At 52.2% G+C, this 15,454-nt stretch overlaps 1 protein-coding gene across 4 annotated transcripts in view; it reads left to right on the plus strand.

The window, feature by feature from the left end:
- InR-2 (insulin-like receptor-like) overlaps positions 1-15,454 on the plus strand; it is a 48,913-nt gene that overhangs the window by 25,372 nt on the left and 8,087 nt on the right. For 3 of the 4 annotated variants that reach the window (XM_025302516.1, XM_025302521.1, XM_025302519.1), the window contains 9 exons: positions 8,363-8,537; positions 9,011-9,257; positions 10,888-10,993; positions 11,138-12,529; positions 12,696-12,970; positions 13,206-13,577; positions 13,923-14,455; positions 14,544-15,039; positions 15,123-15,367. In XM_025302516.1, the coding sequence (XP_025158301.1) occupies positions 8,363-8,537; positions 9,011-9,257; positions 10,888-10,993; positions 11,138-12,529; positions 12,696-12,970; positions 13,206-13,577; positions 13,923-14,455; positions 14,544-15,039; positions 15,123-15,367 (3,841 nt within the window). The other variant, XM_011145850.3, reaches the window with a different exon arrangement.

Below are 15,454 nucleotides of genomic sequence, written 5' to 3' on the forward strand. Positions count from 1 at the left end.
TTCCACGACACACGACGACCTCGTTGAACCCGCTTTCGTAGCCGAGAACTCGTCTTCGTCCCGCGCCACGTGTAGTCGCGGCAAAATCAGTTTAAATCGGCCAGCGCGCGTGTTCCGGGCGCGCTCGCCAGGAGAAAAAAGGAGCAGCTCGCGCGCCGCGGCAGACACGACGCGAGAGTTATCGCCGTCTGCGTGCGCGTCTCGTTGTCTCTCGGGAAGGACGCGGCTGTGAGAGTCGATCTAATTCGGTGGGACACTCGTTCACTCGCTCGCCCTCGAGTTCGACGAGTTATCGTATTCGGCGAGGAGAGCAGGTATAGAGGCAGCGGCCGAAAAGAGAGCGGAAGGAACGGGAGGAAAGTGAGACGAAACGGTGAGCCGCGGGAAAGGACGGAGGGGGTAGTTGAGGAAGAGGAGGAGGAGAAGGCAGACAGGCAGCAGGGAGGACAAGATCGAGCGCATCCTCCGCCACAAAAAGACGAGGCCACAAGCATCGTGAAAACAACAGGGCATTCCGATGGCATTCCGCGCGATGCGCGAGCGTTCGCCTCTTGGTTCGCCCCTTGCGACGCGCTGCGTCGCGTCACTTCCCGCCCCGTCCTGTCCCGTTTCGCCGGCGGATTTCGAGTCGAAAACATCGCGTGTTGCCGTCTACGCTCGCTATCGTGGGCTGTCTTTAGCCTGAGCTTCGTAATGCAAAGCAGGGTGGCGAGGCAGGAGCCGCGGCTTCTCGAACAGTGTGGAATGATATTCTTCGTGTTGGACTTTACTTTGTCGTAAGATCCTCGAAAGCGAGAAGGCGCAGGTAGAAGCGACCGAGAAGGACGAAGAAAATACTAGCAAATCAAGAAGAAGTTGTATTCGAAAAGGGACTGAGGAGGGAGGGAGAGAGAGAGAGAGAGAGAGAGAGAGAGAGAGAGAGAGAGAGAGAGAGAGAGAGAGGGAGAGAGAGAAGGTGAATGAGAGAAAAAGGAAAGGAAAGGGCAAGCAAAGAGAGGATACATCGGGGCAATCGGGCGCGTTCAAAAAGCCGCAAAAAGACGAGAGACCACGCCGTGAAAACAACGGAGAATTCCGATGGCATTCCCGGTGATACTCTACGCGAGCGTTTCGCTCTCTCGGTCTCCCTTGCACCGCGCCGTGCCGCGTCACCTCCCTTCTCGTCCCGTTCCATTTGCGGATCGAGTCGAAAACATCGCGTCGCCATCTACGCTCGCTATCGTGGGCCGCTTTAACCCGGCGCGTAACACAAAGCCCCTCGCTCAAGGCAAGGCAAGTCGAGTAGCGAGTTCTCGAGCGTGCAAGATTATATTCACTATAGTCTACTAGCTTTTGTCGAAACAACTCGGCAAGTAACTCCGGCCGCGACGCGTGTAACTCGCTCGTTCTCACCTGTATTTTCAGTTTGATTTACATTTTCGTGCGCCCCGTAACAATGGAGCAATATCGGCAGGCTCTGCTGAAAGCCCGATGTAAGGAAACGGTCCGAGCGCGAGAGGAACAAAGAGAGGGGAAGGGGGAACAAAGAGAGAGAGAGAGAGAGAGAGAGAGAGAGAGAAGGCAGAAAACGGAGAAAAGTCCCAAAGCGCTTTCACCGGATCGCGCTAATCCGCCGCCGTAGCCGCGTTGAAAAGCACGCCGCCGGAATCGGACTCGCCGTCCGTTAAGCGCCGTCCGTTAAGCGCCGATAATCGAGGTTTGCAATCGATTCGACGACGATACGATACGGACGCGACAGATACGCGGGGATATTGCGTAATCGCGGCTTGTACGAATCTAGCGCTGCTCGCGTCGCTCGTAGCGCCTATAACTTTGTGGCCGAATACGAGAACGAGGGCGATCGATCCCTGTAGGTAGGTCGACGAACACTGGAGGCTGGTGTATTTACGCCATCCTCGCGGACGGGTCCGCGGGTCGCAAAATTCGTGGCTCCACGCGAAACAGATGCGAGTTTGTCCGGAGGTGGACAACAAAGTCCGGTCAATAAATTGTGATAAATTACTCCAGCTGAAACTAGTTGGCGAGATTTTGCGTGTCTTCCAACACCCGCGCCGTGTCTTGGACGCCCCGCGGTGTCTGGTTGATTTAATGGAAAATGCATTACCGACGACACGACGCGCAGGCAAAGACAGAGGGAGGAGGAGCGAACTATTGCGACCGAGCCACGCGAGACCGGAGAGTAGAAGCGGGAGGACGAGGAGGATGACCCGGAGGGAAAGTCCTGATTCGGGGTGGGCTGATGTAATTAAGGCGTGTCAGCTCGCATATTAAGTGACGTGGCACTTCGCGCGACGAGCGAAGACGGAAGTCATCTGGTGACATTATTTCGCGATTTCCGAAAGAGATTTCGACAGAGACTCGAGTAAATATATACACATATATATATATATATCCTACTCGCTCTCTCATCGTCTCTCGCGAGACGATTAGCATAGCCGGATCCTGCCGCGATAACTCACGATATCGCGCGGCACAAATTTACACGTCAAGAGCGGCGCGAGAGGTGATGCTGCTGCTGGGCACTGTTGCTCGCACGTTGGCCTGCGAATCTCGGACTAAAAACACGGAAATACTCTCTCCGCTAATTATACGGGCTAATTATATCGCCCGTGCGACGTTCCAGTTTTGGCCGTTAGGATAAAGTCTCTCATAAAACGTCGCGCTCGATATCGATCGGTGCGCGAAGCCGAGTTGCTCGACCGCTTCGGCGGCTTCGCGAAAATCAGCGGGGGCGGCTCGCGAAAATTTCAATCGCGACGCAAACAGATGCGTCTCACCGGGAGAAGGGAGAAGGGGGGACGGTAAGAAAGATCAAGAGAGACTGTATGCATCGCCGGAGAAGGAGCGCACAGGGAGCGTCTAGACGGCCATTTCCGGTAACGTTCGAAAGGTACACGCGGGGGAAGGTCCCGTTGGCCTTCGGTGCGCCATTGTTGCGCACCTGGCGAGTGCGCGGATATTCCCGATATACTCGATTCTCTCGGACCGTAAAATCGCGCAGCACGTCGATAAATTAACGTGCGCGTCTTGTCGCGGCTGCGGCCGACAATGGCGACAGCGACGTGCTTTAATGAATTTATCGCCGTTCAACGTCGTTATCAAGCTCCCTCTCTCTCTCTCTATCTCTCTCTCTCTCTCTCACTCCCGTTTTTATATCTCTTTCTCCCTGTCTCTCCGTCGCGCTCGGTCACGGGAAAAGCGCGAAACGCCCGTTATTTTCAGGGTGCCGCGCGCGCGCGCGCGCTATCTGATCGCGCAGCGGCCAGTGTTAGCGCATTTCGCGCGCAAGACGGACCGCGATTATTCGTCGTGCTTGGTCATACAATGGCACACTGCACAATATAGCGGCACTCACGATGCGCGATGCGCTCGCGCGCTGCCTTCGTGTGGCGCCGAGCCGATAACTTCCGGCTTTTGTTGAAATCTAACGAGCCACCGGCACGAAACGAGTCCTATGCCGGTAATCTGTTCTATTTATAGCGCAGTTGGCCGATATCTATTTCCATAATGTCCTCCGTATTAAAATATCGATTAGAGATTCATAAGCTGCGAGATTCGCAACTGATTGGAGGAAGGGCTCACCTGGCTCGGCGATAAGCTCGAGCTGTTCTATTGTTAGACAACGCGATTGATTGTGACGTGCGATGTACGTATCTCTCGGTGCAACGGCGACATGGTTCGCCAACTTTTCACTCACTCTCTCTCTCTCTCTCTCTCTCTCTCTCTCTCTCTCTCTCTCTCTCTCTCTCCTTCATTTTTTGCCGTTTTTTTCCTGGCGGACGGACCGACAAATCGGAGAAACGCGGCATCGGTACCGGTGCCGAAACCTTGGCCGAATTATTGATCGCGAAGCAAAACGTGTCTATGTATAGGGGTTCAAGAGCACAGGACCGTTTCATCTTTCGCATCAACTGCCGCTTTTATTCGTCATATTCGAGCGATCGTGAAGTTTTGTCGCGAGCACGTTTAACTGGAACGCGACATTTCTCGCATTGTGTGTCCGCACTCGCTCCACTTTGTATTGCAGCATTTTTCCGCGAACGCGTGAAGTAAGATTGAAGACATTCTCAGGCGGGTTCTTTGTTGAACGTTGCGTTGCTCATTCCTTCGATCATATCGAGTCGACCGTAACTGGACGGTCGCTTGACTTTCTGCGCATCCTCCTCGCAGCCGGTTCAGCCGGGTACCTCCGTTCAAGCAGCGATCGCACAGAACGAGCTACTTACATCCGTGAAAGGATGAGCTGCGAAAACGGCAGTTGCTCTGGTAACATTCTGGTCAAATTAAAAGTGAGACCAAAAATCTCACGACCATTTTATTGAATCGTTTATTTTGAATCGCTCAGCGTAATGCATAGTATATGGGAATCTTGACGACTCTTCAAGCTTAACTTTAACCTTGACTTAATTCGACTCTATATTCTCTCCGTTAGCGATATTTGATGTTTGTCGTACCGAGCGAGCGAGAGAGAGAGAGAGAGAGAGAGAGAGAGAGAGAGAGAGAGAGAGAGAGAGAGAGAGGAGGAGAAGGGATAAATTTCAAACGCATGATTAGCTCTTTGTGCTTTTGCCAATTTCATCTCAACAGGACAAGACAGTGTGGCCGCGGTAATTAAAGCTGCAGGGACATGACCCCCGCCATTAAATTACCATTCGATTAAAACCGCCAACAAAGTTTCGCTGCGTCCGTGTGTACGATACGACGTCAGTCATCAGCGGTCGAGCATCCTACTTTTTTTTGCGCCATGCATCTTCTTCCGACCTGCTTGGCCCGTGCGGCCGGTTTTGTCGGGGATACAATGTAGCAAGCGCATGCCACACGGTCTCTCGCTTTGATGTCTATAATCTCCGCGACTCTCCGGCCTCGCTTCGAGCCACGCTTGTTTCCCGTTTGCTATTACTAGTTTACGAGCAATTTTCGGCTTCGATACGCGGCCGCACAACGAGGTTGCGCGCGCGAGAATTACGAGCGGGAGGAAATGCCCTCCCCTCCTCCTTCCCCCGTCGTCGACAGAGCGTGCGCCCACCCCGCTGTTTGCGAATTTAATTTATGCAATTTGCTCGGCCGCTGGAGCAAAGCGGCCACAGTTTGGGAAGAAGATAAGTCCGTCGTAACGGCCGACAACGCCTACGAAGTGATCGCACGGGGGCAATTCTCTCTCTCTCTCTTTCTCTCTCTCTCTCTCTCATCCCCACGTTCTCTTTTTCGTCCTGGAGAGCGACATCGTCGCTCGGGATGTTTATCGTCCCCCCGCGGTATTGCAGCAGGCCGCCCACTCTCAGCGGGAGTTCGCGACATTTTGGAGCGTCTCACGTTTGGCCGGCCTTACCGGAGAGAGTTTGACAAAGTAGCAATCAGTCGAGACGGAATTGCCGGCGCCGTCGACTGTACCATCATCATCATCATGTACAGTTCCTGTCGGAGCCGCAGCCAAGACGAAGAATGTAGCGAAGCGTGTATCGAGACGCGCGCCGGCCGGGCGCGTGTGAGTGTGCGACGAGCTCACACGCACACGCGCGCGTCTGCCTGCGTAGGGCATCCAAGTGCTTCGATCTTTGGGTGAATGGCTAGCAACCTTGAAGAGAGTGCTTGGAATGCGCCGGCTGCTGCAACTTCTTAAGTAGGCTACCTAGCGACGAGTCCCGTCCATCTGTCCATCTGTGTCCGTTCGTCCATTCGCTCGCTCGCTCGTTTGTCCGCTCGTCGGTATGTCGTACGTTTACACCGCATTATGGCCACGTACCAAGCCTTCGCGACACGTGTTGCCACCTTGCAACCTTGTCGCGCCTCGTGTGTCTACGCACGTGATTCCGCGATTTCCTTCCGACGCGAAATTCGATAGACGCGCGCGCGCGCGCGCGAGCGAGATCGCTGATTTCCTTCATTCCTTTGCATTTTTTCGGCCGCACGTGGAGCGCGGTCGGCGATCGCCAAGCGGATCGGCGGAACGGCCTCTGCCGCGAGCGCGAGCAGACCCTCCCCCCCCCTCCCCCCGCGACGAGGAATGTTATCGGTGATTATCGTGCATTTGCGAATTCTTCTCGCGCCATGACGTCCGGTTCGCCGGACGTGGAAGCGCGATAAACGAGTCTGTTTGGAGAAGACTGCACACAGCGCGTTAGTCTCAAGTAACACTTACCGGCGATTACCTGCAATGACAGTAGACTCGAGTCGAGTCGCGAGGAGACAGCCGCGTGATTGTCATTCTCTCGTTTCACGCGCGCGGCTCTACGGACGTATTTGCACACACGCACACACACACACACACACACACACACGCATACATACGAACGAGTTCTAATTATGGAAGGAAAGCGGTGCGTTTTTTTTTTTGCTCGCGAGAGATATCGTGCCGAGTTTAAACACAGGTGGCTCCGTTTGACTATCTCATTGTTTCCTTATCGTAATTTTAGAAGCTCTTCGCACAAACAGATTTCATTCTTTTTCGGTCTCAACCTTCCGTCGACGGCACTGTTTTCGAATCGAGGACACGTTAACAATCTCGCTTCCCCTTTTCAACTACATCCCCATTCATCTTCCGCTTCCTTCACACTTGCCGTCCTACATTTTGCAGAGCTGCGTCTCGCTCGCTTCGACTTTGCCTGCCTTCAGAGGGAAGCAAAAATTGCCTCGTCCCGTTGCCTAACGTCGCGCCAATTTTTACATCTCCCATGTTCCTTTTCCATCCCTAACTTCGGCCGCAATACGACGGCAGCTCGCGGACCTTCGCGTCGCGTCGCGTCACGTCGCTCGTCGACGGCCGTCGATATTTCGCCGCAAGCCCGCGCGAGTTACACGCGAGTGGATAATACGGCCCGGCGCTCCGTCGAGTCCTCGCGAGTGCTCGCGATCCGTTATGAATGAAACGTCCGCGGCTATCGCGCCCCGCAGCACGCACACACGCACCGTGCACACGTCTCGTTTCGCTTCTCGCGTCGACGCCGCTGGCTTTGAGCGTTCCGATTATGCTCGCCGCCGCGGCGCGGTCGGACGTCACCGGCGCATTTTTGCGTGTTACGTTTCACGACGGACTAATTATCTCGATAACACGCGACAGTCGTTGACGATAAACAACACACAGCGCGCGCAGATGTCGAACAACAGTCTCTTCTATTACATCGGCGAGATGTTGTGTGTCGCGCGCGCGCGCACGCAAGAGCGTCTTTTGGCAACGCGCGTTGCCAAAAAGTCGCGCTATATCGATGGATGAACGTTAGCGGCGCGGCGGCCGCGGATATTCGCGTTATGCGAATGTGCCGACAGCTCCTCTGGATGTATATTTCGGACAGAGGCGGGGCCAAGTCGTAAACTAGCCGATACAACTAGTAAAACCGCGCTCGTTATTCCCGAGCATCGTGTAATTTATGGATTCGGTCTCGCGGATGAACACACGACGTATGTACATTAACCGCCAAAGCTGTTATATATGACACGGCTGTTGTTATTCCTCGAGGAACGCGCAACGAGCAGTTGCTCGTATAAATCGACGTTTAGGTGCTCGCGCGTCAAACTTTTTCTTCTCTCCCCCACCGCCGTTCCCTGCCTATTACCTCTTGAATCACATATCGCAAAATGATTATTCATCGAGGAAACGTTTCAGCTCGCGCGCGCGGTGACGTCGTCGATCGCGAAAACGCGCGCGCAAAGTTGACTCGCGACTTACGCACGCGCAACGGCAGCGGCGTCATCATCGCGTGTGCGATATTGCCGCCGCGATAAAGCGCGATCCCCGACGAGGCGACACGGCGAGGAGGTGCTCTCGCGCGCGCGCGGCGACAATTCGCCCAATCGAGTAACAACGACGGAGGAACACGTCCTCCGCCGTTTATTCTTCCGATGGGTGGCAGCTGGCGGCGCGGCGAGTATTTTTAGCGTCTCCGGTTAGAATCGAGCACGTCGGCATCAACGACGACGACGACGACGACTCTCCGTTATATATCCGTAGCAACGACGATACGACGATTAGCGAAGGAGATGCACTCGACTCGCCGCCGCCGCCGCCGCCGCCGACGACGACGATGCTGCTCCAGACGTGGCTTCAAGCGTCTTAAGGAACGCGCTCGTTCCTTACGGAGGAAATGACGCTGAATCACCGTCGCGATATCAAGTCCGATGGCGCGCGGCGATGGCGATGAAATTTCCAGAATCTCCGTGACATTGTCGTTATATAACAGGTCCGGCGCGAAGCGACGCCTTTCGCGTTTTTTTATCGCTTCCGCCAAAGTCGAGTTGAGCGAGCGCGATCGATAATTATGTATGTACCCGGTGATTCGCGGATTACGTGCTTTGCACGCGCGATTTCACGCACTCCCGCGTGCACTCGGGCTTCGCTGATCCAGCGGTCGTATCGTTTCCGTTGCAGTGTGCCAAAGTATAGACATAAGGAATAGCGTGGATCAATTTTCAAGACTGGAAGGATGTCGAGTGGTCGAGGGCTTTGTACAAATTCTCCTGATCGACAGGGCGAACCACACGGCCTACGCCAACATCAGCTTTCCCCAACTGGTGGAGATCACCGGATACCTTATCTTGTACAGGTATGGCCATCCGAAAACGATCAATGATATCACGTGTAAGTTCCGGGACATTCTGCGCGATTCTTGCGGCCTCCGCTGTGTGACCGCGCGAAGATTGCTTTCTGTTCGCTGAAGAAAATATGCGAAGGCCGGAGCCGAAGAACAACTAGCAATTTGTCGTTGAAAAATTTAAACGCTTTTTCAAATTAACGTCGTGCTAGTCAAGTCGAGTCTCTTCGCTCTTGTTCTTTTTCAATACGCGAATGCCAATTTGTTGCCGTTAGTACCATTAACATTTTCTCAATATCGTGACGTGCGGCAATGTCAGAAAACGTCAGAAAACGTCAGAAAACAAGTCGAGAAAATTACTTCGAAAAAGTACACGAAGAAGTTGAGGCGAGTTAACTCTCAACGGAAGTTTGTGCGCTGCTTATCCTCCCCTGCTAACGCCAACCGAGCACGCCAACTTATCCGGCGACCGTTTTGTTTTCCAGAGTGAGCGGGTTGAGGAGCATCGGTCACCTATTTCCCAACCTGACCATCATCCGCGGGCGTTCTCTCTTCACCAATTACGCCCTGGTGGCGTTCGAGATGATGCAACTGCAGGAGATCGGTCTCCACTCGCTCACCACCATACAACGTGGCTCCGTGCGATTCGAGAAGAACCCGTCGCTGTGTTACGTCGACACCATCGATTGGGACATCATCGCCAGGGCCGGCAAAGGAGAGAACGTCATATTAGTGAGTACCTCCGACTTGGGTTCGATGTGACCGTTCCACCGGCGATGATCCGTCAGATTTCGCGGGGGACTCCCTCCGTTAGACAGACCCGGTGAAGGCAAAGGATCCCAAAGTCCAAGACGAATCGTTGACAATCCCGACATCCAACACTCGCATCATCGTCTTGGCGAGCGGCGACTGGTGTCTGTCATCGTCGTCGTCGTCGTCTTGTTCGTGCTCACGCGTGCGAATAAATGATCGTTGGCACTATTCAACGAGCGTTAAAATACGCGCTGCAGTAGCACAACAACAACAGCAGCAGCAGCAGCAGCAGCGTCGTTCTTCCGAAAAGAGCCAGGAGCACACCTCCCCGCGCACAAAGTATATCCTCTCGGCTCGAGCGGAGAGAGATCAGTCTGCAGCGCGCGCGCGCGCGCGGGTTCGTCACGCTTCGCGGCGCGGAGCGACACGGCAGCGGTCTTCTCTCTGTCGGCGGCGAATTGTTAAAGGACAAGAAATCCGAGACGGAAGCGCCTGAAAATTGCTTCATTTATTTCACAAGCGACGCACATCATGTGAATCGCCATAAACGCTCCGTGCACGGCAGCGCGCGCGCCGTGAGAGGCGGCGCGACGTGACACAACACGTGACACGACACATTTTTCTACACGGTGAGAGGAACTTCTCCGAAGCGATCCCGCGGATCCCGCCGCGCGCTGCTACCCCCGTTGTTATTAACTGAAACGTGCTGGGTCAGCCTGAATGCGGATTCACGATCGAATAATGAAGTAATCGATTTACGATGACATGACTGATTATAGTCCAGCCGCGGCTTTCCATTTTGCCGAGCGATCAAACCGAGACATCCGCGCTTCTCGATTCCCGTCCAATCCCTCGTGAAAAAACGTATCACGAAGAGGAGAAGCGACAAAGTGGCACGGCTCTCTCAGTCCACTACCAGCCTTTCGCAATCTGTTTTTCGGCCTTGACATTGGCGTAGCCCCCCCTCCCCCCTCCCCCCCCCCCCGATGCCGAGTGTCTTTGCGCTTCTCTTCTTCTTTCTCTCTAACGCGCACGAATCTGCACGCGACATGCCACGGCTATTCGCGCTCCGCTATTAACGTTTCAAGCGCGCTTTTCCTTTTGTCGCTCGAAGTATTTCTCGCGATGCAACATTGCGATTCATCGAGTCATCGTGCGTTACGGGGAAAAATGTTGCGGAATAAACCGATTGTGGGAAGAACGATAGCGAGATAGCAGCGGCGCAGATAACTTATCTCTATGCAAAAAGGTCTCGAATTAGGAACACTTAAAACCTACCCACCTCTCTTCATGGAGCGTTCAGCATGCCGGGATTTTTTCAAACTCGAAGCAAGATACGCTAAAAAGTTGTAAGAGCGGGAAAGAGAAAAACGTGTTTCGCTTTTTCGAGTCATCGAGAACATTTGATAAAGTCGCGGTGTCACGGCAAACGGGCGAGAAAATATCAAGAGCGCGTCCCAGCGACTAAAAGAGAGAAAAGACACGAAGACTGCATTATTCCGAAACGAGAAGCAATGGAAAATTGCTTCGTTGCGAATGTGATTACCGTCATTATCGCATGTGCAATCACAATGTCGTTTTTTTCTTTTTTTTTTTCTTTTTTTTTCAGGGCAACAAGTTGACGAACGGATGTCCGGTGTGCGAAAAAAGTTGCCCGGAGAAGCAGACCAAACCCGACGAGACAATGTGCTGGAACCGACAACACTGCCAACGAAGTAAGTTATCATCGCGCCCAATCGAATCCCTTCCTTCTTTCCTCTCGAATATCAGGCCAGGAAGCCGCTCGGCCGAAGCGGCCGAGAGAAGCCGCGAAGTCGTTCGCGCGTTAATAATCTCGAACGAAATCATTTGTCGAACAGTATGCGACAAGTGCGGGGACAACGCCTGCGACGACACGGGTGCGTGCTGTCACTCTTCCTGCTTGGGGGGATGCACAACAGGCCCGACAGCCAAGGACTGCAAAGTGTGCAGGAACTTGCTGGTAAATGGCGAATGCGTGGACCGTTGCCCGAACGGCACCTACGAGTTCATGAACCGGCGTTGCATCGGGATCCAGGAGTGCCGTCAGATGCGAAAGCCGCGCGAGGCATTAGACAGCATGCAGAATTATCCGTACAAGCCGTTCAACGGTAGCTGCGTGATCGAATGCCCGGCCGGTTACATGGACTACGAGGTCGGCAAGAACGTGTCCTGCAAGAAGTGCGAGGGCCCGTGCCTGAAGGAATGCCCCGCCACGAACGTGGACAGCATCGCCTCGGCGCAGAAGCTCCGCGGGTGCACGCACATCAAGGGCAGCCTGGAGATACAGATACGCGGCGGCAAGAACATCGTGAAGGAGCTCGAGGAAAGTTTGAGCATGATCGAGGAGATTGACGGCTACCTGAAGATCGTCCGGAGCTTCCCGCTGATATCCTTCAACTTCCTCCACCGTCTACGTGTGATACGCGGTAAAATCCTCGACAACGCCAAGTACACTCTCTCCGTGTTCGATAATCAGAATCTCCAGGAGCTCTGGGACTGGAGCACGCATAAGAACATAACCATCCTGTCGAAAGAGGGCCATGCCAAGATCTTCTTTCACTACAACCCGAAATTATGCCTGTACAAGATCGAGAAGTTGCGTGAGGTGGCCAACCTCGAGTATTTCACCGATTATGACGTGGCACCCAACAGCAACGGGGACAAGGTCGCCTGCAACGTCACGAATCTGTACACCAAGGTCATCCAGAAAACGTCCAGAGGTGCGATTATCGAATGGGAAGCCTTTATGCATCACGACACGAGGTCTCTTTTGGGATACGTCGTTTACTTCATCGAAGCGCCTAATACGAACGTCAAGATGTACGACGGCCGCGACGCGTGCGGCGGCGATGGCTGGAGGGTCGAGGACGTGTCCGCCGAGATCCCGACGTCGCCGTCCAACAACGGCACGATACCACAAAGGCCTATTGTTCTCACCCACATATTGACCCAACTGAAGCCGTATACTCAGTACGCTTACTACGTCAAGACCTACACCATAGCCACGGAGAGATCCGGCGCGCAGAGCGCGGTCAGTTACTTTGTCACTCTGCCGGACACACCTAGCTCGCCCAGGGCCTTGTCGACCTACAGCAATTCCAGCAGCGAATTGGTCATGTCCTGGTTACCGCCGCTCCACAAGAACGGAAAACTCACGCATTATCGGATTGTCGGCCGCTGGGAGCCTGATGACCCGAATTTCATCGACCAGAGGAACTACTGTGACGAACGTAATTCATACCATTTCATTCTCTTTGACGGGTAGACAGATGTAGAGTGTGAAACGCGATATTCGACGATACGAATAGAAGTCTTGTTCGAGGAATTCATTTGCTCGCTCATTATTACACGCTACTTTTCACAATGGGCAACAAGTAATACTGTGTAAAATTTCAGCTATGCTGTTACCCGAGAAAAAACCGATGTCCGTCATGGTGGAAGAAGAGAGGAAACGCGCCGAGGAGGAGAGGGATCAGTCGACTAAGCAATTAGAAGTAGCTTCTTGCGACTGTGCGGATCGCGAGGCGGATCAATCGATGCGTGAGAAAGAAGTCTCCAGTTCGATCGCCTTTGAGAACGCTTTGCACAATCAAGTCTATGTGAAGCGGAATGTGAACGTGCGTAGAAGACGCGAGACGTTGGAACGATACAAAAATTCTTATGATGATCAGGTGAGAACGACAAGCTAGAGAATTTCAGATCTGCTTTCGAGATATTAATTACAAATGGCTTCTTCTATTAGATCAATTTGTAAATCGAGGAGATATGAAAATTGTGTCGAGTAATACTTTAGAAATGATCGCATGAATAAAACCTGTAGTAAAAGTATCAGTAAGAAATAATCGGCGCGATCTTTGTCATTTACAGCAAAATATATATAATTCACTGTATGTGTTCTGTGTTTAGGACGAGGAAAACAGTAACAATAAAATTGAGAATGGCACGTACATAGCGTTCGAGGTGTTAGTACCGAGCACGAATCTTACATACGTCATGAGGAACCTCCGGCACTTTGCCGTGTACGACATCGAGGTTCAGGCCTGTAGAGAGCGGGTCAATGCGACGTCTATAAAAAATTGCTCGACGAAGAGCATGAAAACGTATCGAACGTTGGCTATGGAAAGTGCGGATAATATCCCAGCGAACACTTTTCGAGCGACTGTCTCTGGCGAGAACAATAGTGTCGCAGTGGTCACGTTGAATTGGGAAGAACCGCTTCAACCCAATGGCCTAATTGTCACGTACCAAATCGAATACAAAAGAATAAACATAAAAAATGTGAGTAATACACATCTTAAATTTCTCTATCGCAGTTTGAGAGAGAGAGAGAGAGAGAGAGAGAGAGAGAGAGAGAGAGAGAGAGAGAGAGAGCGCGAATGTTTCAAAGAAGAAAGTAAGGGAGAAATAGGAAGATCGCGGGCAATGTGTCCTCGATTTTTTTTGTGTGTGTGAAAGTAGAAAATAGTAAAAAGTGTCTTTTGAAGAAAGAAAAAACAGTCCCTAGAAGAGTCTCTAGAAGAGTTACAGAAGTTCCTAGTTTTCGTCGCAATTTAGAGCTTGTATCTAGTATGTATTGTAGTATCGTGTTATGTCTTATCTAAATGCAGACTGTTTCCTGTGCAGATTAAGCCAACAGTGGTGTGCATTACAAGGCGCGATTTTACCAATGCTGGTAACTCTTACGTCTTGAAGGATCTTCCTGCTGGAAATTATTCCATCAAAGTCCGGGCTACGAGCTTAGCTGGGAACGGCGCGTACAGCGAGCTGAGAATTTTTTATATCGAGGAGTACGGCACGATCAGTAGTACATCCTGGATTTTGTTGGTGGTCTTTTGCATTATCTTTATACTCGTTTCCATGGGGGTGTTTCAAGTGTGTCGAAGAAAATTATCGAGGAATGCTAGCATGAGACTGATCGCAACGGTGAATCCGGAATACGTGAGCACTGTATACGTGCCCGACGAATGGGAAGTACCCAGAAAGAAAATCGAGCTGTTGCGGGAATTAGGAAACGGTTCTTTCGGCATGGTCTACGAGGGAGTGGCCAGGGATGTTGTGAAGGGCAACCCGGAAGTACGATGCGCCGTGAAAACTGTGAACGAGAATGCGACCGACCGTCAACGCATAGAATTCCTCAACGAGGCGTCCGTAATGAAGTAAGGGGTAAACTGTTGATCGTGTTTGGCACTTTTGCAATCGCTCAGTTTGGACTCACTCGACTCACACAATCCGCTTCTGTCGCAGGGCTTTCAATACGCACCATGTAATCAAATTGCTGGGTGTAGTATCGCAGGGCCAACCCACACTGGTGGTTATGGAACTTATGGTGAATGGTGATCTGAAGACATATTTGAGGAGCCACCGACCGGACGTATGCGAGAATTTTTCCAGACAACCGCCGACGTTGAAGAGAATCGTACAAATGGCGATCGAAATCGCGGACGGCATGGCTTACCTCGCTGCGAAAAAATTCGTCCACAGAGATTTGGCCGCGCGCAATTGTATGGTGGCTGAGGATCTCACCGTGAAAATCGGCGACTTTGGAATGACGAGAGACATATACGAGACCGATTACTATAGGAAAGGAACCAAGGGACTGTTGCCTGTCCGATGGATGGCGCCGGAAAGCTTGAAGGACGGTGTATTTACCAGCTTTTCTGACGTATGGAGTTACGGGGTTGTACTGTGGGAAATGGTAACACTAGCTTCGCAGCCGTATCAAGGCTTGTCAAACGATCAGGTGAATATAATTTCCACGACAGGACACACCCGTCTGGATCGCGCTGTATGCTTTTCAAACTCACCACGTTGTTATTTGTGCAGGTGTTGCGCTATGTGATAGAAGGAGGTGTCATGGAACGACCGGAAAATTGTCCAGACTCGCTTTATAATCTGATGAGGCGTACTTGGAGTCATAAAGCTACGAGAAGACCTACGTTCATAGACATCGCGACAATGTTGTTGCAAGAAGTTAGTATAGAGGCCTTTGAGAGGGTTAGCTTTTACCACAGTCCGGAAGGAATTGAAGCCCGAAATCAAAATAGTACGCATTCGCCGCAAAATGACAAGTAAGTGTATTTATATAAATCTGCATTAAATCATACGATACGAAAATTTGTCCGAATCTCACACTCTCTTGAATCTAATCTGCGCAG

The sequence above is a fragment of the Harpegnathos saltator genome, unplaced genomic scaffold, assembly GCF_003227715.2.
Source record: "Harpegnathos saltator strain DR-91 unplaced genomic scaffold, Hsal_v8.6 scaffold115, whole genome shotgun sequence".
Lineage (NCBI taxonomy): Eukaryota > Metazoa > Arthropoda > Insecta > Hymenoptera > Formicidae > Harpegnathos > Harpegnathos saltator.